The 23,528-nt window shown below is 40.0% G+C and overlaps 3 protein-coding genes and 5 pseudogenes across 8 annotated transcripts; 4 read left to right on the forward strand and 4 right to left on the reverse strand.

The window, feature by feature from the left end:
- Window positions 1-2,680: 2,680 nt before the first annotated feature.
- On the forward strand, window positions 2,681-5,462 carry AT3G32168 (annotated as a pseudogene; the record flags this gene model as incomplete). The annotated part of the gene is made up of 1 exon: window positions 2,681-5,462.
- On the forward strand, window positions 5,463-6,578 carry AT3G32172 (annotated as a pseudogene; the record flags this gene model as incomplete). The annotated part of the gene is made up of 1 exon: window positions 5,463-6,578.
- On the forward strand, window positions 6,579-6,903 carry AT3G32176 (annotated as a pseudogene; the record flags this gene model as incomplete). Its single annotated transcript has 1 exon — window positions 6,579-6,903.
- A 968-nt stretch (window positions 6,904-7,871) lies between these two features.
- Window positions 7,872-8,246, reverse strand: AT3G32180 (uncharacterized protein; the record flags this gene model as incomplete). Its single annotated transcript, NM_114040.2, has 2 exons — window positions 8,083-8,246; window positions 7,872-8,015 (listed from the first exon to the last, which is right to left on the reverse strand). Exons 1-2 carry the CDS (start codon window positions 8,239-8,241, stop codon window positions 7,872-7,874), a joined length of 303 nt encoding a protein of 100 aa, NP_189760.1. The 5' UTR covers window positions 8,242-8,246.
- Window positions 8,247-8,736: 490 nt separating this feature from the next.
- On the reverse strand, window positions 8,737-10,016 carry AT3G32190 (myosin heavy chain-like protein; the record flags this gene model as incomplete). Its single annotated transcript, NM_114041.1, has 4 exons — window positions 8,737-9,026; window positions 9,109-9,428; window positions 9,471-9,787; window positions 9,867-10,016. The coding sequence occupies 4 exons, from the start codon at window positions 10,014-10,016 to the stop codon at window positions 8,737-8,739; spliced, it is 1,077 nt and encodes a 358-aa protein (NP_189761.1).
- Window positions 10,017-11,029: 1,013 nt separating this feature from the next.
- AT3G32195 lies at window positions 11,030-15,794 on the forward strand (annotated as a pseudogene; the record flags this gene model as incomplete). The annotated part of the gene is made up of 1 exon: window positions 11,030-15,794.
- A 745-nt stretch (window positions 15,795-16,539) lies between these two features.
- AT3G32200 (myosin heavy chain-like protein) lies at window positions 16,540-16,986 on the reverse strand (the record flags this gene model as incomplete). The annotated part of the gene is made up of 1 exon (NM_114042.1): window positions 16,540-16,986. One exon carries the CDS (start codon window positions 16,984-16,986, stop codon window positions 16,540-16,542), a length of 447 nt encoding a protein of 148 aa, NP_189762.1.
- Window positions 16,987-19,023: 2,037 nt separating this feature from the next.
- On the reverse strand, window positions 19,024-22,700 carry AT3G32205 (annotated as a pseudogene; the record flags this gene model as incomplete). The annotated part of the gene is made up of 1 exon: window positions 19,024-22,700.
- Between the last annotated feature and the right edge of the window lie 828 nt (window positions 22,701-23,528).

Here is a 23,528-nt window from a genome sequence, read left to right on the forward strand (position 1 = left end):
TATTAATGTTTGGGCCTCGGAAATAGAGAGTAAATAGGCCACCAATCCCATGTTTTAATTAATACATATATTCTTTGTGGTAGTTTTGGACCTTTGGTATCTTTCATTTCAGTTTCGATGATTCCAAATTGGTTATTATCAAGAATATAATATAGGGGAAGGTTGTTAACAGACATGCAAATGTCTAGCTGTTATTATGTAGAAAGAAAGTTAGTGATCGTATTCGTATGTCATTTTTCTTCTCACATAATTTCATTAGTATTAATTAAATCTTTAATGGCTGGTAAGATTTGTCTCTTATTCGAAAAAAGTTTCGGTTCAGATTAATTTTACTTACTTACTTACAAAGTTACAATCATCCTATACATTTTTGAGTTAAACATTGGATAAACTCTATTTCATTTTATTAGTATTATTTTTTATTTAAATTAACTAAAAAGTAAGCAAATATAGTGGAGGTCTATTTGTTTCAATAGTTAACCAACAGTTTATTAATACTTCTACACCTAGGTTTGGAGTTCCAATCCCAGAAAATAAAGCAGTTTCTTACATATTAATGGTGCAAACCTTATTGGAGGTTCAAAGTGCGCATGAAGAGCATGTCAATCACATGGATGTCATACATGCATGACCTTCTGTTGAAGGTCCAAGTGTATCACGGAGAGCTGCGTCGTGAAACCATTGTTCGGAGAAGTTGTTCATCGTAATTGCATATGTCACAATTAGTTAAATATCATCATAATATGATTAGATTTAATATCACTAGTAATAATGTAATAACATGACAAAAAAAAAGAATGCAGACAATAAGCTTTTGAAATGCATAAATATAATATTTTAATATTAAAGCAGATGAATTCAAGAGACCATTTTAAAACAAATAATGCTTCAGACATACAAAATGATTCCAATAAAAACAGATGATTAGAGTACTTTCATTTTGACAAAATAAAACATGAGAAATTTAACAAACAGTGAAGATTTAAATGCTATATTTGTATTTTAAAAGTATTTATAGTCTTAAAAACTATGTTACTAATCAATAAAGCTTCGAATTTTAAATTATGGACGTTTAAATCTTCAATTTTTTAAAATATCATTAAATGTCTAACTATACGCTGGCTTCATGATTAAATGGTTAACTTATGACGAGTATGCAAATTAAACGTCTACAATTTAAAAGTTGGCTTTTCTATTTTTCTATTTTTATATATAATAGGTTAAAACCCACGTTGTATCGTAAATTATTAATAAAATAAAATATTTTATTTTTAGACACCATAAAATAACATATTAATTAAATTAATGTTTATCCAAAATTATAAAATTAATGTCATATCATCTAATAATTAATAGTTAATTGAGCTGGTAAGGGTAAAATTGGAATTTTATTTTTGTTGTCAGATCGTGAATGTGAAAATAGCCATATTTAATATTTTGGATATTAAATTACAAAGTTTTATTACTTTGTGTATATTTCTTCCGAACAAAAATAATTGGATATTAAAGGTCCAAATAAAAATTAGCTGAGGTTGTTTTTAGATTTTTTCCCTTAATTAATATGAGCGTTTGTTATATTGTTATGGGGGCATCTAATAGCTCTTTCCAACGTGTATATAAGGAACAAATTTTTTTTTTGTTGTTGTTTTTTTAGGAACATATATTCAACGTTAACCATACAAATAATACAATGACTAAACTAATCTCATGATCTATCAGGTGGCACATCGGTTTTATAATTATCACAAGTTTCTACATTTCTTTACTATACCTGTACTATTACAAATTTTCAAATTAAGGAAACTAAATATAATAAAATGTTTAGCATTCATCCGCCTATTAAGTTTTTTTATATATATTTTTTTGTCATCCGAACATTAATTAGGGCTCAAACAAGCCAAACCTGAGGAACGTTGTTTACAAATGTAATATGACGCGGTTGGGTACGAACTTTTCGTGCCAAAATATCCGTTTTAACATTAGCTCACAACGAGAGATTAAAGATAAAGAGAAGTTTGTGAACTCATCCTTGTCGGTCTGTAACTCCTCCAAATATGCTGAGAAAGCCGGCCATTCGGTTGGGGAAGATACCAATGTTGGTGTCGGATCCCGTACCATAGGCTCGGGACCGGTCAAATATTGCCACGTAAGTAGGAGAGGCCCAAGAGAGGAAAGGCCCACATGTTTCCTTGAGCAAGAATATAGGTGAAGTGTTTAATTCGCGAGGTGACATGACAACAAAGTCAAAGCTACCCGGATTGGAGAGTCGAGTGGGCCGGAAGGTGAAGCCCAAGAAGTCCGGAGTCAATTCAAATTCGAACGTTTGAATAGTTAATTCGAAGACCGAAACATATACATTTAAGATAGAATAATTGTGTGTAATTGAGAATTAAATGTATTCTTTGAGTAGAAATTATGGGTCAAGGACCATGTAAAAAGACACGCATTTTTTGTGCAAACTTACTATACACATTTTTTTACAAAACTCATAGTTTTCTCTATAATCATCAATCTATTTTCTAGTACAGTTGTCCTCAAGCATAATCCTTCTCACTAAATAAATAAATACTTGAGTGTGTGAAAACGACATTCACATTTTGGCGCCGTCTGTGGGGATGGAGAATTCTTGAGTCATCTGATTTTTTATATACTACATTCCCGAAGTGAGCAGCAATGTGTGGAGAAGATGCTACCAACGCTTCACTAGCCGAAACTCTCAAGACCATGCTGCAAACTATGACAGAAATGGCGGAGAAGTTTTCGAGTGTGGAAAAAACCGTCGAAACACTGCAAACAACCCAGGTATCACTCAGTCAAAACGTTAGTACTATTCAGTCTCGTGTTCGTTCTTTGAATGCAGGCAATTCCTCTGGAGTTCGAAGAACTATCTTCGGTTCCCCAAATTCCCTTCCGCGAAATGCAGTAAGTGATCAAACGACCCCGGATGGTACAAACGCGGACGTCCAACCGGAAGATGGAGAAACTCATCCCCAAGACGACAACCAGTTCGAAACCATGAGAGAAGTAAGCCGGGAATTGAGAGAAATGAGGTCGAAATTCCACCAAGCTACAAGCTCGGAACCTGATATCAACCGGGTCATCGAAGAAGCTAGGCGAACACCTTTCACCCCGCAAATTGCTAGCTTGAGAATCAGAGAATCTTGAAAACTTAACTTAGAACCGTACAACGGTTTGGAAGATCCGAAAGGCTATCTTGCAGCTTTCCTAATTGCTGCTGGGCGAGTTGATCTGAACGAAGCCGATGAAGATGCAGGAGACTGCAAGCTTTTCTCTGAGAATCTGTGTGGACAAGCCCTGATGTGGTTCACTCAGTTGGAACCAGGATCGATCAGCAACTTCAACGAGCTATCATCAGTATTTGTGAAACAATACTCAATTCTTATGGATAAAAGCATTTCGGATACCGACCTCTGGAATTTATCTCAAGGGCCGAACGAAACACTTCGGGCTTTCATCACCAAGTTTAAGAACGTACTCTCGAAGCTCCCAAGGATCTCACAACAATCGGCTCTATCGGCTTTGCGAAAAGGATTATGGCATGATTCGAGATTCAAAGAGGATTTGATATTACACAAACCTGATACTATTCAAGATGCGTTATTCCGAGCGAACAATTGGATGGAAGTCGAAGATGAAAAAAAAAGTTTCGCGAAGAGAAATAAGCAAGCAAAACCAGCAGTCACTTTTCCACCCAAGAAGTTCGAACCTCGGGAGAATCAACGACCAAGGAAGTTTGGTTCACAACCATTCAACAATAACGTCGGAAAGCAGTTTCAGGGAAAAGGAATGTCAAATACTTGGGTTTGAGATGAAAGTTTGTATTGTGATATACATAGAGTCACCGAGCATCTGACCAAAGACTGCAGTGTTCTTAAAAGGCCTCTCGCAGAACTATGGGTAAGCGGAGATCTTTTGAAATTCAACATGGAGGATTTCGTCAAGCAATACCATGAGTCAAGGGATAATTCCGAAGCTCAAAATTCTAAGAGACCAAGACCGGCTAGCGAAGAAGAACCAAGAAGTTCAAAAGGTAAAATCAACGTAATTCTTGGAGGTTCCAAAGTTTGCCGTGAAGAGGTAGATTTTCAAGGCGCTTCAATATCATTCGAAGAAAAGGAAACACAACACCTCAAAAGACCTCACGATGATGCTCTAGTAATTACGCTGGATGTAACTAATTTCGAGGTTTCAAAAAATCTCGTCGATACCGGTAGTTCGGTAGATCTAATCTTCCTAAGCACTTTGGAAAGGATGGGGATAAACAGGGCGGATGTAGTAGGACCGCCATCTCCTTTAGTAGCTTTCAGAAGTGAGTCAGCAATGTCTCTCGGAACAATCAAACTACCAGTTTTGGCGGGAAAGATGTCGAAGATTGTAGACTTTGTCGTCTTTGATAAACCAGCAGCTTATAACATCATCCTCGGAACTCCATGGATCTACCAGATGAAAGCGGTCCCCTATACGTATCATCAGTGCCTCAAATACCCAACCCCAAACGGAGTGGAGACAATCCGGGGAGACCAAGAAGCCTCGAGAACTTGTTATTTAGCTAGCCACCGATTGAAAATCCAATAGCAATTAACGAAGCCCGCAAAGAAAGGAGTAGTCCCGAGTTTTCCTAGCGGGCAGAAGGTGGACGATGTTGTGGTCGAAGTAATTCTAGAAGCAGACAAACCAGATCAAAAAGTTCGGATTGGAGCTACTTTTTCCGGCGAAATTAATGAAGCTTTAATCAACTGTTAAGAAGGAACAAGGAATCATTTGCTTGGTCAACAGCAGATATGCCCGGTATAGACCCAAGTAGAATTTGTCACGAGTTGAATGTGGATCCAAGCTTTAAGCCTGTAAAACAGAAAAGAAGGAAACTCGGAGTGGAACGAGCCAAAAGCGGTAAACGACGAAGTGGATAAACTCTTGAAAATAGGATCTATAAGGGAAGTGCAGTATCCGGATTGGGTGGCGAATACCGTTGTGGTCAAAAAGAAGAATGGAAAGGATAGAGTGTGCATCGATTTTACATATCTTAACAAAGCTTTTCAAAGAGAAAGTTTCCCACTCCCACATATAGATCGTCTTGTGGAATCAACTGCCGGAAACGAATTGCTAACTTTCATGGATGCCTTTTCGGGATACAACCAGATCATGATGAATCCAGAAGATCAAGAGAAAACATCATTCATCACGGACAGGGGCATCTATTGTTATAAGGTAATGCCTTTCGGGTTAAAGAACGCGGAAGCGACTTATCAACGTCTGGTAACAAAATGTTCAACGAGCACCTCAGAAAGACAATGGAAGTCTATATCAATGATATGTTAGTCAAATCCCTGAAAAAGGAAGATCATGTTAAGCATTTAGAAGAATGTTTCGTGATCCTTAACCAATATCAAATGAAGCTAAACCCGGCGAAGTGTACGTTCGGAGTCCCATCCGGGGAATTCCTCGGGTATATTGTTACAAAGCGAAGATAATGGGTCGAAGAAATCTTCGAACCAATAGAAGATATAGCTTCCGAAAACATTGTTGAAGCCGAGACCGAACCATGGGTTGACAAAGACATCCTCGAACCAAATGAGCATCCCAAACCAGAAGCTCGAATATTTCATGAAATCGACCAAATTTCGGCTAAAGATTGGGGGGCTGATTGGAGGGAGCCAATAAAACATTACATTATTACAGGAGAGCTCCCAAAGAATAGATGGCAGGCTAGGAAAATGAGAATCGTTAGCGCAAAATTTTGTCTATCGAAGGATTCTTTGTATAGACGAGGTGTAAGCGATCCCTATTTACTTTGCATTTTTGGGCCCGAGGTTGAGATCGTTATGAGAGAAGTGCACGAAGGTTTGTGTGGTAGTCATTCTTCAGGTAGGGCTACGACTTTCAAGATTAAGAGGATGGAAATTACTGGCCTACTATGATCACGGACTGCGTTAAGTATGCCCAGCGATGCAAACGTTGCCAACCCCACGCGCCTGTCATCCATCAACCTTTGGAGTTATTCTCTTCGATCTCTGCCCCATACCCGTTCATGAGGTGGTAGATGGATATCATTGGACCATTGCATAGGTCAACCCGAGGTGTACAATATCTCTTGGTCCTAACTGATTACTTTTTGAAGTGGATTGAAGCCGCAGCATATGTAAACATCAAGGATTCAGCGATAAAACCTTCATTTGGAAGAATATCATATGTAGGCACGACGTCCCATACGAGATAGTTACGGACAACGGACCACAATTCATCTCACACGAGTTCGAAGCTTTCTGCTCGGATTGGAGGATCAAAGTTAGTTATTCCACTCTGCGATATCCACAAGGGAACGGTCAGGCTGAAGCCGCAAACAAGACAATTCTAAGCAATGTTAAGAAACGTCTAAGTCATTTGAAAGGAGGATGGTATAATGAACTTCAACCGGTTTTATGGGCATATCGCACAACTCCTAGGCGCTCGACCGGAGAAACCCCGTTCTCATTGGTGTACGGAATGGAGGCAGTTGTTCCAGCCGAGCTCAATGTGCCAGGACTTCGTCGAACAGAAGCTCCTTTAAACGAAGAAGAGAATTCCGCGATTCTAGACGATTCGCTAGATACCATCAACGAGAGGCGAGATCGTGCCTTGATCTGAATTCAAAATTATCAACTAGCAACAGCTCGATATTACAATTCAAAAATCAAAAGCAGATATTTCTTTGTGGGTGATTATGTTTTGAAACGTGTCTTCGATAACAAGAAGGAGGAAGGAGCAGGCAAGCTTGGCATTAATTGGGAAGGTCCCTACATTGTTACCGAGGTGGTCCGGAATGGTGTTTATAGATTGAAAGATTTAGAAGACAGACAAGTCCAACGTCCGTGGAACGTGGTGAACTTAAAGAAATTTTATGTTTAAAAAAGACACGCATTTTTTGTACATGAACTACGGTGTGGCTTGATCCCAAAATGGGTACGTAGGCAGCTCGGAAACGAATTCAGCTATTAATAAAATTTGTTTTATTTATTTGAAGAGGAGTTCGACTATACGAACAAACAAAGGAAAGGAGTTCGACTGTGCAAACATTCAAAACAGGAAGCAAGGTTACATTTATTCAAAGGCGAAAACAATAAAAAGAGTCAAAATCTTAAACACACTTCAAACTAGGAAATCCTTCTCGTCTTGCAAAACACTTCGACTCCTTCGTTGGCAAGATCAAGGATGGGCATCATAGAGTCCGAGATGCGAGCAAATTCGGCGATTCCATGTTCGATCCAGTCCCCGATATGAGAGTTGATGGTGTGTAGCTCCCTTGATATCACGGTGACTCTCCGCAGCATCTGGTTGATTTGCTTTCAAAGTTTCTTCATTTCTGATGAACGCTTTTGATGTTGAGACGCGAAAGCTTTGATAAAGGCCATTGCAATTTCTGGATCTCTGCTTGAAAGATCCTTGATTAATGCACATGGGGCTCAGATCTGGGATCTGAAGTTGTGAAGTGGGAAGCGTCCTTTGTCCGACACGTTCGGGATATGCTCATCAATCATCCAACCCTGGCAAAGTCTGGCATGGACTCCGAGCATCGAAGGTTAAAAGCCATTACTACACAAAAGGAAAAACGAAGGTTAGATGAAGAATAAACAAAACATAGAGAAGCAATTTATAGAAGGATTCGTAACTTTCAAAGATGCGATTCCATTCAAGGCCGGAGTGATTCGCGGAAGCATTCACGTCGCTCCCATCGCCGTGCATTCAAAGAATATCTCCAAAACGAATATTTGTGGAATCAAAGAAAATAGGGAAGCTTCCTTAAATAAAAATGGGCCGAAGGCCAAAAATAAGTCCATACGAAAATAGAAAAACTTTCAAGTTTTGGGGGACATTTAGGGAAGAGGCTCGGGAACAGGCTCCTTCACTGCTGGTTCAGGATTCGAGGTGGACCCCTCGTTCTTGACGTCAACCTCGGATTCATTCTTGAGGCCCAACCGCTGCCTCTCATCACATAGGCGGCGATGCTTGTCGACGACCTAGTACAAGAAACCGTTTAGTATGGGAAGGAGTCGTTTGGTTAAGAAGAAAAGTGAAGAATCCTACCTTATCCATAAAGTCGTACGCTTCTTTTTTCTCCTTCGAAGGGAAGTGGAAGACGGCGTGGGGAAAGAGAACGCCGACAGGCTCGAAGCCATCGCCGGAGAGGAACAGAGGACTGCCAGGGTCGAGAGGGCAGACGGTAGAGGCTCCTTCGTTCTCCATCCTTGAGGTGTTTACTAAGTAAATTTCTAAGATCATACTTGAAAAATTTGTTGATAGGATGTATTCCTATTTATAGAGAAACATGATCCTCCTTGGAACCCTAAGTTTAATAATTGTGGCGTGTCCGAGTGGTTTAAACCATTTTTGGAAATCGAGGAAAAGTAATTATTGCCTTAAAGACAAAAGGTTCATTAAATAAACGAAAAAGTAATTAAGGCCCAAGCCCAATAAATAAGCCGAATGGATTAATCCGAGTTGGGGAATTCGCGAAAATAAAACGAGTTCAGACTCACATTTTAAGAGATAGGTCTGATCACATGGTTAAACAAAGAAGCTATTTAAAAGATGGACTTTGCAAATCCATACTTAAATATAGCGAAAACCCTCTTGGGATCATAGTCTTAAAGGTTTAAAAGCCTCTTGAGGCAAACACTTGTTCAGAAAGTAAAAAGCCTACTTAGGCGATGAGAGTAGACTGAGAAATAAACTTCAAGTTCATAAAGGGACAACCCCCATTAAGTGGACGCAGCCACTACGGATCCTCAGCCACCTCGAATTCAGTCTGAGTTGGCTCAAGATCGACTGGGTCCACGACTGGGTCTCAGTCTCATCCGTTACGTCAGTGACGGGCTGTTCAGTAGGAATCCCAGATTCCGAACCATCGTCATCCTCGATGACCACTGTTACGGTATTCGTGGATGGAAGAATTTCTGGCGGAGTGGCTACCGGTTCAGGAGTTACCACCGACATGATAGGTACTTCGGGTTCCACGGGATCACTGGGACCTGGGATAATCATCTCGAATCAGGGAAACGTAAGTATAACTTATTTTGGTTTGGTGTCAAAGTTTGAGGTTTTAAAACTTACTAGTCCAATCTAAACCGGATTCGCTCAAAGGAGGCGACTCGGTAAAGAACTCCTCGAACTGTTGAGGGTTGAATGACGAAGAGGGAAGAGCGGCCAAGCGACTTCGCTTCTCTGCTAAAACGGCTTTCAATTCGGACCTTTCTTGCTCCTCGGAAAAATCCTCGTCATGGGTTTGGTCCAGAAGGAGGAGGTTGCTTTCATATTCCTTGATGTCTGATTCCAGCTCTGTCCTAGTTTTCTCGGTTTGGATGAAAACGATCGCCCCTTGAATCCATTCTATCCCGTGACCTTTTACTTCTTTCCTGGCTTTTGATGCTGATCTCGCTAACTCAGCATCTCAAAGTTTGGCGATTGCTTTGTACTTGGCCTGCAATTTGGATAGCTGGTTGGACAAGTCGTAAGCATTGGATTCAGATTCTGAGAGTCTGCCCCGAGCATTCGAGAGTTCCTCCTGAATCTTGTCATACCTCTGATACTGATCCTGCAACTCGCCGTTTGACTGCATGAGTTTGGAGGAAAGATTTTCCAATTGATCTTCCAATTTTTGCTTGACTTCAGTGGAAGAGCGGAGATCGGACTCAAGAGAAGAAGACTTATCCTTCCAGGCCATAACGTCCTGTTCCCTGTCAAGCAACAACCTCTCGTAATACTGAATCATGTCATTGAGTTCGCTGTTTGTCTGAACCAAGGGTTACAAAGGTGAGTTAGCGTATAAACGAAAGAGTGGAGCTAAAAGGTCACAAATAAAGAGAACTAACCCGAGATGAGTGATGGGCGTTGATATGACTATTGTCGGACAAGACTTGGAACTTGAACCAATGGAGCAGCTTGTAGCCGAGGAGCAGCTTGTAACGTAGGAAGCTTTGTTGGAACCAACCGGCCCTATGACTCGTTCGAAGACTAGGCATCTCAACCAAGCCGTTACCGGACTTCTTAACCACTTGGGCAAGCATCCAAATGAAGTCATACTAACCGTTTGGAACTCGATAGCAACTCAAGACGATTGGTAATGGGCTAAGTGTTACTTTGGTACTCTTTTTCCCTTCTAAGGTTTTGTCCCAATGAGTTTTCCTTAGTAGGTTTTTAATGAGGCTTGAGTAACACTTCCAAATCCCCCATTATCAATCTGGCCCAAGCCCACTAAGATGACCACGAATTTGGAAGGCCATGGGTCTATTTTTGTTCAAATTTTCATTTATGATTTCTCCTTTTCTGAGTTGCCTTGGAACTTGTTCCAAGACTAACTCTTCCTTTTCTCTTCTTCTCTATTTAAACTCTTGTATTTCCTCATTATAAACTCATATATCTTTTTAATCTCAAACTCTTTTAAGCTAGATCAAAGGTAAATCAAAGGCCATCCGCATCCTTTGTGTGACCATTCGCTCCACATCCTTTGGTTTGAGTGATCTCATGATCTCTTAGATGCAAAGTCTATCCCCTACTCAACTTCAAGAGTGTCGATCTTAGGGAAGTCATATTAAATGGTATCAGAGCACATTCTGAAGTTGAGTACTCCATCCTTTCATCACTTCATCATTTCGTTCCATTCTATTCATCATTTCATTTTGCCCATTCATCTTCTCATCTGTCTTTTCATCTTCGCTGTCATCTTGATTTAATTTTTATAAATAATTAGCTTGCGATAAAATTACAAAATCAATTGGATCTGAATCTAGGACGAGTGTAGTATCTTATAAAATTATTTTTGGAATTTTTGAGCATGATTTAATAATTTATTATGTTCGATCTTCTGCCTCTGTTTTTAGTAAAACGTTTAGTATTCTCCTTGAACTAGTGACTGGTTTGTGTTGTTTGTTGGCAGAAAATGGTGACAACCGAATCAAGCTCAAAGAAGAGTGTTAATAACCAAGCCATCATCGATGCTATCACCTTACAAATGGAGAAAATAATTGATGCCAAACTTAAGCCAATTAATGATCAGCTTAGGGCGAAAGGGAAAGCACCCGGTGAACAAGTTATCATCTCGGAAGGAGAGCAATCTTGAAAGGAGATGGATAGTCGAATCAAGGACCCTAGGAAGGACCTAATTGACCCAAACGCTCAAGAATACTACAGCCATGGTCACTCATCTCACCGGAGTAATCGGAGACCAAGACGTGTGAGAGAAGAAAGAGATCTTATGGTTGAGAATCTTGGTGGCTATAAGATGAAGGTTCCACCTTTCCATGGGAAGAATGATCCGGATGCCTATTTGGATTGGGAAAAGAAAATGGAACTTGTGTTCAATTGTCAAAACTACGCTGACGTTAACCGCGTGAAGGTCGCCGCAACTGAATTCTACGACTATGCTCTTAGTTGGTGGGATCAAATCGTCACTACAAGGCGGCGTAATGGAAAGCATCCTATTGAAACATGGGAAGGGTTGAAGCTTCTCATGAGGCGTAGGTTTGTGCCAAGCCACTATCATCGTGAACTTCATTCCAAGCTTTGAAAGCTCATCCAAGGTACTCGATCGGTGGAAGACTATTACCAAGAGATGGAAACTTTGATATTGCCCGCTAATATAATGGAGGATCGTGAAGCGACTATGTCAAGGTTCTTGGGAGGATTGAATCAAGAAATTCAGGACCGTGTCGAGATGCAACATTACAAAGAGTTGGAGGAGATGCTACATAAAGATATCCTAGTGGAGCAACAGGTTAAGAGAAAGGGATCCTCTTGGGTGAATTATGATTCAAACCGACCAAGCTATTCAAGAGACGTCAAGCCAGCCTTCATTCCTAAGAGTGAGCCTAAAATAATGCCGACTATCCAAGAGCGAGACAAGACCAAGCCCGATAGTGCACCACTACTAGAACCCGTGATCTTTGATGCTTCAAGTCCCATGGACGTGGGCACTATGCTAATGAATATACCAACAAGAGAGTTATGGTCATAAGGGCGAATGGTGAGTTTGAGTCCGAAGACGAGTTCGTGCTAAAACCTGATTCGTCGTCCGAAGAGTGTATTGCTAAGCTGGCTAATGAGAAGCTTTTGATGTCGAGGAAAGTTTCTAAGGATTCGGAAGAGGAGCAAGACGTGACTTCATCCCCGGATGAGTATGAAGAAAAGTTCGGAGAACTTTACGTGGCAAGGAGAACTTTAAGCCTTCAAACCCGAACCGAAGAAGAAGAGCAAAGAGAGAACCTATTTCATACGCGGTGCATCGTCAATGAGAAAGTTTGTAGCTTGATCATTGATGGAGGAAGCTGTACAAATGTGGCGAGTGAAACAATGGTTCGAAAGCTCGATTTGAAGCCGCAAAAGCATCCTAAGCCGTACAAGTTACAATGGCTTATCGATGATGGAGAAATGAGTGTCAAGAATCAAGTGGTTGTACCCTTAGCAATTGGAAGCTACCATGATCAAATTCTTTGTGATGTGTTGCCAATGGACGTCAAACATATCCTTTTAGGCCGACCATGGTAATCGGATCGGAGAGTGACCCATGATGGTTTCACAAATCGGTACTCCTTCATGTTCAAAGGCAAGAAAACGACCCTCATTCCATTGACACCACAAGAGGTATATGAGGATCAAATTCAACTCTCGGCCAAGGAAACCAAAGTCCGTAAGCAACCCAATTTCTTTATTAAGGCTAACAAGGTTAAGCAAGCTATGCACTATAAACGACCCATCTTATTGTTTATTTTTAAAGAAGCACTAACGTCTTTGACTAACCTTGCACCGGCCGATCCGAGTGAGTTGACTTCTCTTTTACAGGATTATAAAGATGTGTTTCCCGAAGTCAGCCCCAACGGCTTACCACCTATCCGGAGAATCGAACATCAAATAGACTTTGTCCCGGGATCAACACTTCCCAACCGTCCTGCTTATCGTACCAATCTGGTGGAAACCAAGGAGTTGCAACGACCAGTCGACGAACTCATGGCTAAAGGGCATATCCGAGAGAGCATGAGTCCATGTGCCGTTCCGGTTCTACTTGTTCCAAAGAAAGATGGGAGTTGGTGTATGTGCGTTGATTGTCGTGCAATCAATAATATTACGGTGAAGTATCGCCACCCTATTCCTAGACTTGATGATATGCTTGATGAGTTGCATGGTTCATGCATTTTCTCTAAAATAGATTTAAAAAGTGGTTATCATCAAATTAGGATGAAAGAAGAAGACGAGTCAAAAACTGCATTTAAAACGAAACATGGGTTGTACGAATGGTTAGTTATGCCATTCGGGTTGACAAATGCACCTAGTACATTCAGGCGCTTAATGAACCACATTCTTAGAGCATTCATAGGTCATTTCGTTGTGGTTTATTTCGATGACATTTTGGGTTATAGCAAGAGCATGGCTGAACATATTGATCATCTAGAATCGGTCATGAAAGTCCTTAGGGAAGAGAAGCTTTTTGCGAATCTTAAAAAGTGCACCTTTTGCACGGATAATCTTGTTTTTCTAGGTTTTGTTGTAAGTGCAGATGGGGTTAAAGTAGACGAGGAGAAAGTGAAGGTAATCAAGGAGTGGCCTTGTAACGCCCGTGAACCGGAAAATCGGTTAGGGTTTGTTTTTAAATCATCCGGTTTAATTGGTTGGGTTAATTGGAAACCCTAGACTGTGCCTATAAAAGAAGGAAACTCGAAATTAGGGCTTTGGTTAGCCACTTTTCGTTTTATAAAGGAGAAAAAGAGAGAAAAGGAGAAGGAGCAAAATCGTTAGGGTTTGGGAGAAATCGGTTTCGTCATATCAAATCGTGGTAAACGGTAACGAAATTTGGTAGAGTTATTCCCAAGTCCTTTATAGTTATTCTCCAGTTTACAGAATTGTATTTGGATTAAAATTGGTTGAGTTATTCGCAGTTTCGTGAGACACGTTTTCTCAGACGCGAATTGGGACCAGCGGAGATTGAAACTGAGATCGTGGTCTCGTCTGTTTTCCGATCGGCACGAGATTTTGTGGGCAGCTTTTTGACGTCTGCAGCTAGGATTTCACCGGAGCGAGTGAATAGTTAACGGTTAGTTTGTGTTTTAGGGTTTCGTCTTTGAGACTGCTTGTTTCTGGTTTTTCCTGTCCAGTTTGCTTCAAGGTTGCTTTTGGTTGTGGACTTGTTGTAGGACGTTTCTGGACTGTTTCAGACGCAAGGAGAGACTCTCCTGGGTTTAATTGCTATTAGAATCAATTTGTTAAGGTGAGTGCGTGACCATGAGCTTATCTGGGCGATTGGGTTGTGTGATTTGTTTTGTGTGATGATATGTAGGTGTGGTGAATGTGTTTTGGGTGAATTGTTCAATGACTGGTTTGTTTGTATTGTATTCGTGATTATACCTTTTTATTTGCTTGTGTGTATAGCTCGTAGATGGGAGGATCGCCTCACTAAGTATTTATGATAATACTTACGTATCTCATTGTGTTGTTGATGCAGGTAAAGATAAAGTCTGATCGTGGAATCATGGCAAGGAAGAGAGGATGATCTAGGAACTCGTTTGTTTTATTTTTGGTGTTTTTGGTTATTAAAACCCGGTTAGGATTGTTAGTTATTCTTGGTTTTGTTGGTCGAATTATTTATTTATTCATAAAATAGTATTTTTGACTTGCGGTTTAATTGTTATTTTATTGGTTGATTTAATTAGATATTTATAGGAATATTTAATTATATTTTTTTTTAAAAAAATGGGTCGGGTTGTTTCAGGCCTAGCCCTAAAACCGTTGGAGAAGTTCTGAGCTTTCATGGCCTTGCCGGTTTCTATAGACGCTTTGTCAAGGATTTTAGCACCTTAGCTGCACCCCTCACCGAAGTAATCAAGAAAGATGTTGGATTCAAATGGGAAGAAGCTCAAGAGAAAGCTTTTCAAGCACTTAAACAGAAGCTTACTAATGCCCATATTTTGATCTTACCTGATTTTCTTAAAACCTTTGAAATCGAATGTGATGCCTCCGGCATAGGTATTGGAGCTGTTTTGATGCAGGATAAGAAGCCCATAGCCTACTTTAGTGAGAAGCTCGGTGGTGCCACATTAAACTATCGGATTTATGACAAAGAACTTTACGCTTTGGTCCGCGCCTTACAAACGTGGCATCACTCCTTATGGCCGAAGGAGTTTGTCACATGTAAAAAGGCTAAGTCCAAAGTCCAACCGAACGATGGGAAAAAGAAAGCAGAAATGGTGCAGCAAATCCATGAGGAAGCTAGGAAAAATATTGAGGAGAAAACAAAGAAGTATGTGGAACAAGCGAACAAGGGCCGGCGACGCATGGTCTTTGAAGAAGGTGACTAAGTGTGGATTCACTTAAGGAAGGAATGATTCCCAGCCGAAAGACGTAGCAAACTGATGCCAAGAATAAACGGGCCGTTCACCATTACAAAAAGGATCAATGATAACTCTTATCAAATTGATTTTTGAGGTAAGCATAATATAAGTTCGAGCTTTAATGTTTCTGATTTATCTCCTTTTCTTGTAGATGAAACGGATTTGAGGGCAAATCCTTTTCAAGAGGGAGGGCATGATATGACTATTGCCGGACAAGACTTGGAACTTGAACCAATGGAGCAGCTTGTAGCCGAGGAGCAGCTTGTAACGGAGGAAGCTTTGGCGGAACCAACCGGCCCTATGACTCGTTCGAAGACTAGACATCTCAACCAAGCCGTTACCGGACTTCTTAACCACTTGGGCAAGCATCCAAATGAAGTCATACTAACCGTTTGGAACTCGAAAGCAGCCCAAGACGATTGGTAATAGGCTAAGTGTTACTTGGGTACTCTTTTTCCCTTCTAAGGTTTTGTCCCAATGGGTTTTCCTTAGTAGGTTTTTAATGAGGCTTGAGTAACACTTCCAAATCCCCCATTATCAATCCGGCCTAAGCCCACTAAGATGACCACGAATTTGGAAGGCCATGGGTCTATTTTTGTTCAGATTTTCATTTATGATTTCTCCTTTTCCGAGTGGCCTTGGAGCTTATTCCAAGACTAACTCTTCCTTTTCTCTTCTTCTCTATTTAAACTCTTGTATTTCCTCATTGTAAACTCATCTATCCTTTCAATCTCAAACTCTTTTAAGCTAGATCAAAGGTAAATCAAAGGCCATCTGCATCATTTGTGTGACCATTCGCTCCACATCCTTTGGTTTGAGTGATCTCATGATCTCTTAGATGCAAAGTCTATCCCCTACTCAACCTCAAGAGTGTCGATCTTAGGGAAGTCATATTAGGCGCGAAGTAGGAATCGCTCGCAAATCGCAGGACGCCACCTGTCAAAGGTTGGCAGGATTGTGTCTTTCCGAGTCTTGAAGCATCGGAAGACGTTTCCCTCTGTTTCCATCGCTGTCAAAGTAATAAAGAGATTCGAACCCATGTATGGGAAGTTAGGCCGATGAATCAAACAATATAGCAAGTAAAGAGATTAAATGGTAATTTCTAACCTGTGAGTGATTTGGTTTGAGGAACCAGAACGGCCTTAGCTTAGGGTTGGCATCTCGGGGCTCACACTCTTCTTGTGAGGATTTGCACTCCGACCGGTCTTTCACCCCAAGATCTAGAAGAAGGAGATGCGATGACTGGAGGAGGGGGACCCATTGATCGGGGTAGGGGAGATGATCGAGGAGAACGATCAGTTCGGGCTATAGTCTTATCTCTCTTAGGAAAGGAACTGCTGCGAGTTGGTCTTTCTCTCTTTTTCTGAAGCAAGTCTGCTATCAGTTCGCTGCTTAACCTAGTCCGAGAAGCAGTCTGAGGTGAGTCACGACGTGGTGATTGGTCTCTACGAGGTGACCGGCCGCCATGACCTTTACGGTGAGGTGTAGGTCTGAAGGCACCGGCAGATCTCGCCCCTTCGTCGCTACCATCGTCGACCAGCAGAGTTCTACTGTATTCTTTCTTGTCGACAGCAGACTGAAGGAATGACTTGTTCGCCTCACAAGCCTTTGTCATTGGCTTGGATAACGTCTTTCAACGGGAAGCGATAGCCCTAGCAGAAGTTCCGTGAGGTAGAGGTGGAGGTGGTGGAAGTTGGGTAGTTGTCCGGGTGGACTCATTCTGAGCTTATGATTGGCCTCAATGAACCGATCGAGAGTGAAAGAGTTCCAGAGGGTCTCTCCCTCGATAACAATCTTGATGAATTCAACAAATTCTATAGTTGGGAGAGTTGGAGCAATGAAAGCTCCGAAATGAAAATCATAAAATCGATTAAATAAAAAAAGAGGATAAGCAAAAAGGCATATGTGACCTAATTTCTACCAGGTTTCGAAGACCACTTCGATGGAAGCACATCGAAAAGGTTTCCAATCGAGGCAGGGGTTTTGTTAATCAGGAACCAAGGATGGCGCCAATTCTCATCCTTGTTCGGGAGATTCGAGATGAGATTCCTGTTGGCGTTCGGGTACGCTGAAAAATACCCGGTTTTCTTCGGCGAACTCCTAATACTGAGAAGTTCGTTCAATTCCGGAACCCCGATGACAAAACCGGCTGTCGCTGCGATGGTAATAATACACAGGATGGTTCGGAGGAGGTTAGGGGTTAGTTGAGGTAGGGCGATTTCAAGAGCAGCCAAATATCGAACCAGAGCTTCGGGAAGAGGGAAGGTCAATCCGCAACCTTTGAAGTAGATTTCCTAAACGCAAAAGAATCTGGGACGGTGGTCCTCTGGCGATTCAGTGGGCTCCGGCATCTGCGAATCCCTCATAATTTTGGGTGGGATTCGGCAAAGTTCTCTCAGTCGGCTGAGGGATTGAAGAGTGCATGTGGATTGATAATGTGGACCGGCGATATCATTTTGTCGGGTGCAAATGTCATTACTAGAACCACCGTCATCGAAAGATGGAGATTCAGGCCTTTCGTTTTCAGAATTCATCATAAGAAAATGAACAGTCTGGGGGTTCGAGGGAGAGAAAGTGCAGAAAGGAAGAAGAAAAGAACTGTGTTCTAGAGGAAAAGTAAAGCGTGAAAAATAATAAGGAGAGAGTAAAGTGAATTTACCTTACGCAAGCCAGTGATGATGACGGAACCGCCTTGGAAGTCATGGGGGAAGTGGAAGAGTTTTCCCCGCTTTAATAGTAAGTAATTGATATACGGTCATAATTGTGACAGATGTCACGAGAGTAATTATGGGTGATTCCGAAATCATAGGAATAACGTAATTTTGGCGGGAAATCAGAGAGTCACTTGGCGCAATCTTTGCCCATTAGAGCATTAAAGTCTTCCAAATTGGAGTATCACTTCGAAAGACTTGGGGGGCTAATTGTTGGTGTCGGATCCCGCACCATGGGCTCGGGACCGGTCAAAGATTGCCACGTAAGTAGGAGAGGCCCAAGAGAGGAAAGGCCCACAGGTTTCCTTGAGCAAGAATATAGGTGAAGTGTTTAATTCGCGAGGTGAACGTGACATCGAAGTCCAAGCTACCCGGATTGGAGACTCGAGTGGGCTGGAAGGTGAAGCCCAGGAAGTCCGGAGTCAATTCAAATTCGAACGTTTGAATAGTTAATTCGAAGACCGAAACAGATACATTTAAGATAGAATAATTGGGTGTAAATGAGAATTAAATGTATTCTTTGAGTATAAATTATGGGTCAAGGACCATGTAAAGAGACACGCATTTTTTGTGCAAACTTACTATACACATTTTCTTACAAAACTCATAGTTTTCTCTATAATCATCAATCTATTTTCTAGTACATTTGTCCTCAAGAATAATCCTTCTCACTAAATAAATAAATACTTGAGTGTGTGAATCCGACATCCACAACCATCTCTACCAGATTTGAACAGTCTGTAAGAAAAACTACATCTTGGTTGTGGGCACCAATCATACACATCTTGGTTGTCAGAAAATTTTTCGTTACCTTTCCAAGATCCATCTACAAAACAACGATATCCAGAATAATTATTCTCTAAAGGAAAATGCCGCATCGATTACGATCTTTCAAATTGACTGAACCAAAATTTTTGTTGTGAAGCTCAAGTTGAGTGGACTTCCACGAGTCTGACTCTTTTCCGCCATGTGTAAGATCTCTAGAGGATCTTTATCCACATTCTCAAAGATTTTTTCATTCTGTGCTTTCCAAATATACCAAATTATCCATGGAAATACGCATCAAATTCCAAAGATATTCACCAAAATAAATGATCCAAATTTGCATAGATAGATGCATAAGGATATTTTCCTGGGACCGTAGGTATCTTTGAAAATGCCCAAATCTGACGAGCAGGATGGCATAAGAAAACCGTGTGGTTAATGATTTCTTCTAGAGCACCACATCTGCTACATCCTATCTCATAGTTTATACCGTGTTTTCGTAGATTGTCCGTTACTGGTACACATCCTATTAAAATTTTCCACAAGAAGTGACGTAACTTGGGCGGACACTGTACTTTCGATGACAATGCTTTTAAGACTTTGATGTTTGGGCCAATAAAAGAATAGTTATCATCCAAAGTCTTTAACCGCGTCGTATGATATCCAGATTTAACTGTATACTTTCCAGATTTTGTGAAATGCCAACCTAGAATATCTTCCTTAGTTGACGCACCCAAGTGCAAAGCACTTATTAGCGAGACATCTTCCGGATCAAAAAGCTCTTGTAAAAGATCAATATTCCAGAAATTTGTATGTGAGTCAATAAGACTTTTCACCTTAAAGAAGGATCAATAGGGGAACCATTTTTTACTGTTGGTCTCGAGAATTGAGTTGGAATCCACGGATCCTCCCAAACTGAGATGGATTCTTCAGAACCGACTCTTTTAGTATGTCCTTTATTAACCAGAGATCTAGCTGAGCAAATACTTCTTCATCCATAGGATGGAGAGTATGATCTTATATTATCCAAAGCGTTACATTTCCGAAAAATAACGTCCTTTAAAAACCCGCGCAAAGAGTGAATCTGGAACCGTGATTAAATGCCATAATTGTTTAGCTAGAAGAGCCGAATTAAAATCGTCTACATTACAAAAACCTAAACCCCCTTCTGATTTGCTATAACACACCTAATCACATGCCATCCAATGCATACCTCTAGATTCACCATTTGAACTCCTGCAGAATTTTGCGATTGCAGTCGTGAGCTTCGATGTGATTGTTTTCGGTAGTCTAAAGCAAGACATAACATAAGTTGGTAATGCCGTAGATAACGATTTAATCATCACCTCTTTTCCTCCTTTCGATAAAAACTTAGCTGGCCATCCATTCATCCTATTTTGTAATATATCTCTAACAAAAGAATTTTTTTTTGTTTTAGATCCACCTAGACTTTCTGGTAAACCAAGATAGGAGCCCATACCACCAAGATTAGTGATTCCCAATGTTGATTTTATTTCTGCCTTAAGTGAACCATCTACCTTATGACCAAACTGTATCGAGGACTTTGAAAAATTTATTTGTTATCCTGAAACCGCTTCATAATACTTGAAAATTTCCAAGATTACTCCACAATTCTCATTGCTAGCTTTGCAAAAGAATAAACTATCATCTGCAAATAACAGATGAGTTACCGAGGGGCTTGCCGTAGCTACTTTCATACCAGTAATCAATTTTCGTTATTCAGCTTTCCGAATATTCGCAATAAGTACCTCCGTACATAGAATAAATAGGTAAGGAGATAGCAGATCTCCTTATCTTAAACCTCTCCCGGGTACTATCAAGCCTCTAGGTTGTTCATTAATAAGAACCCGATATTGAAAACTGTTGTTATACACCACATTATCCATGAAATCCACTTTTCGCAGAAACCCATTTTCCTTAATAATTCCTCAATGAATTTCCATTCCACCATGTCGTAAGCTTTACTCATAACAGTTTTAATGGCCATAAATTTTCCTTTACATGATGGGTTAGTCCTAAGCCCATGAAACATCTCCTGAGCTATAAGAATATTATCTGAGATTAGGCGTCCTTCCACAAAAGCAGATTGTGTTTCCAAAATAAGGTTTGGCAAAACCGTTTTTAATCTTTGACAAAGGATTTTTGAAATAACTTTATAACCAACATTACAAAGACTAATAGGCCGTAATTCGGTCATCCGAGTCGAATCGCTCCGTTTTGGGAATAAGACATATATTTGTCGTATTCAACCGTTTATCAAACATTCCGTCTTTGAGAAGTGAGTTTACCAAAAACATCGGATCCTCTTTAATGGTACCCCATGTTTTTTAAAAAAACAAAGCTGTCATACCGTCTGGGCCTGGTGCTTTTTTCGGATGCATCATAAATAGAGCCGTTCTAATCTCAATCTCTATCGTGGGTTTTGTTAGAAATACATTTATCTGATCCGTTATTGAAATTTGAATTTCTGCCAAAGAATCCTCCACCACTTGAGGATTTGTCGTTGTGAACAAATTCTCAAAATACGACACCGCTATCTTTTGAAGATTTGTCTCCTCTACAGACCATATTCCATTTTCATCATGGAGGCCGGTTATTCGGTTCATAGCACCTCTCTGTTTTACTAGAGCGTGGAAGTATTTCGAATTTTGATCTCCTTCTTTCATCCAAGACTCTGACTTTTTTGATACCAATATAACTCTTCATCCCGATATGCCTCTTTTAACCACATGTTTAAATCCGTTATTTCTTCCGGTGTTCTGAGATCATCCCTCTGTGCTGCCGCTAACTCTGACTTCAAATTCTCTATTGTTTTTCGTCCATAAGGTGATAATTTCTTCCACCATTGGGAAATAGAACGTCTACAAACTCGTCAATTTGTCCACAAAATTACCCTCCCTTAATCCATTTTCTATATTCTACCCATCTGCAATTGCCTCTAATAACCCTTCTTTACCAATCCATCTTTTGTCAAACCTATAACTTTGTTTTCCCCATGGTATCTTATCTGTTAAAGTTGCAATGACCAGTGATTGATCGGAGGCCATCACTGTTAAATATTCAATGAAAGAATTGCAAAATATATCAGGCCAATCCTTATTAGCTAAAGCCCGATCCAAACGGCACCAGATTGGTTTCTTATCCCGCCATCCTCGCCATGATAACCAGTAACCTAAATATGAAAAATCCAATAGATCGCAATCTTGGATCATTGTATTGAAAGGGATGAAAGAAGACACATGTCTTAAATTTCCACCACTTTTCTCATGATTTCCGGTTAGCTCATTAAAATCGGAAAAAACCCGAAAAAAACTCCATTTATTTTTAATTTGCCGGTTTAATACCTAAGTTAATTTCTATGTCCTTTAAGAACTTTTATTCTTTAAATTTTGGTAAAATCAGACATCCTAATTAACGGCCGTTAATAGTGGTAACGGAATCGCTAACCGCGGTTAAAACTTAATCTTATGATGTTTACTATTTATATACGTTTATAATCGGGATACACCTATCCTTCCCCATGAAAATCGCCTATGAAAAACCATGGTGCATTACGAGACACACCTATCCTTGTTAAACGTTCCCAAACTTGATCTCTTTTATTTGGAACCGGATCACCGTAAACAAACGAGAGATGAATTATTTTGGCTTTGTAAACCGCATCTAAATCTATTAGACGATTACTTGCAAAATTTATTGAAACATTAAAATCATTATTATAAAAAAGAGCTAGACCACCACTACAACCAATGGGGTCAACCGTTTTTAAATTGTTACATGTAAATCAATTTACGTTGTAATATATATGTTCATTCATCATAATCATATCAGCAATATATAATTAAGCATACATTAGTTAATTATATTCAGTTTTAATTTTGGTACTTCATCCGTTTAAAAAAATGTTATAATAAAGTCCAAAAATTAAAATATCAGAGACCATTTCTCATTTATTAATGTTTGGGCCTCGGAAATGGAGAGTAAATAGGCCGCCAATCCCATGTTCCAATTAATACATATATTCTCTATGGTAGTTTTGGACCTTTGGTATCTTTCATTTCAGTTTCGATGATTCCAAATAGGTTCTGCTCAAGAATATAATATATGGGGGTGGTTGTTAACAGACATGCAAATGTCTAGCTGTTATTATGTATAAAGAAAATTAGTGATCGTATTCGTATGTCATTTTTCTTGTCTCATAATTCCATGAGTATTAATTAAATCTTTAATGGCTGGTAAGATTTGTCTCTTATTCGAAAAAAGTTTCGGTTCTGATAAATTTTACTAGAGGATTAACTCTATTTCATTTTATTAATATTATTCTTTATTTTTATTTAAATTTTTAACTAAAAAATAAGCAGTTACAGTGGAGGTCCATTTGTTTCAATAGATAACCAAAAGTTTATTAATACTTCTATACCTAGGTTTGGAGTTCAATTCCTAGAAAACAAAGCACTTTCTTTCATATTAATGGTGCAAACCTTATCGGAGGTCCAGAGTGCGCATGAAGAGCATGTCCATCACATGGATCTCGTACATGCATGACCTTCCGTTGAAGGTCCAAGTGTGTCAAGGAGAGCTGCGCCGTGAAACCATTGTTCGGAGAAGCTGTTCATAATAATTGCATATGTTACAAGTAGTTAAATATCATCATAATATG

Source organism: Arabidopsis thaliana, chromosome 3 (assembly GCF_000001735.4).
Source record: "Arabidopsis thaliana chromosome 3, partial sequence".
Lineage (NCBI taxonomy): Eukaryota > Viridiplantae > Streptophyta > Magnoliopsida > Brassicales > Brassicaceae > Arabidopsis > Arabidopsis thaliana.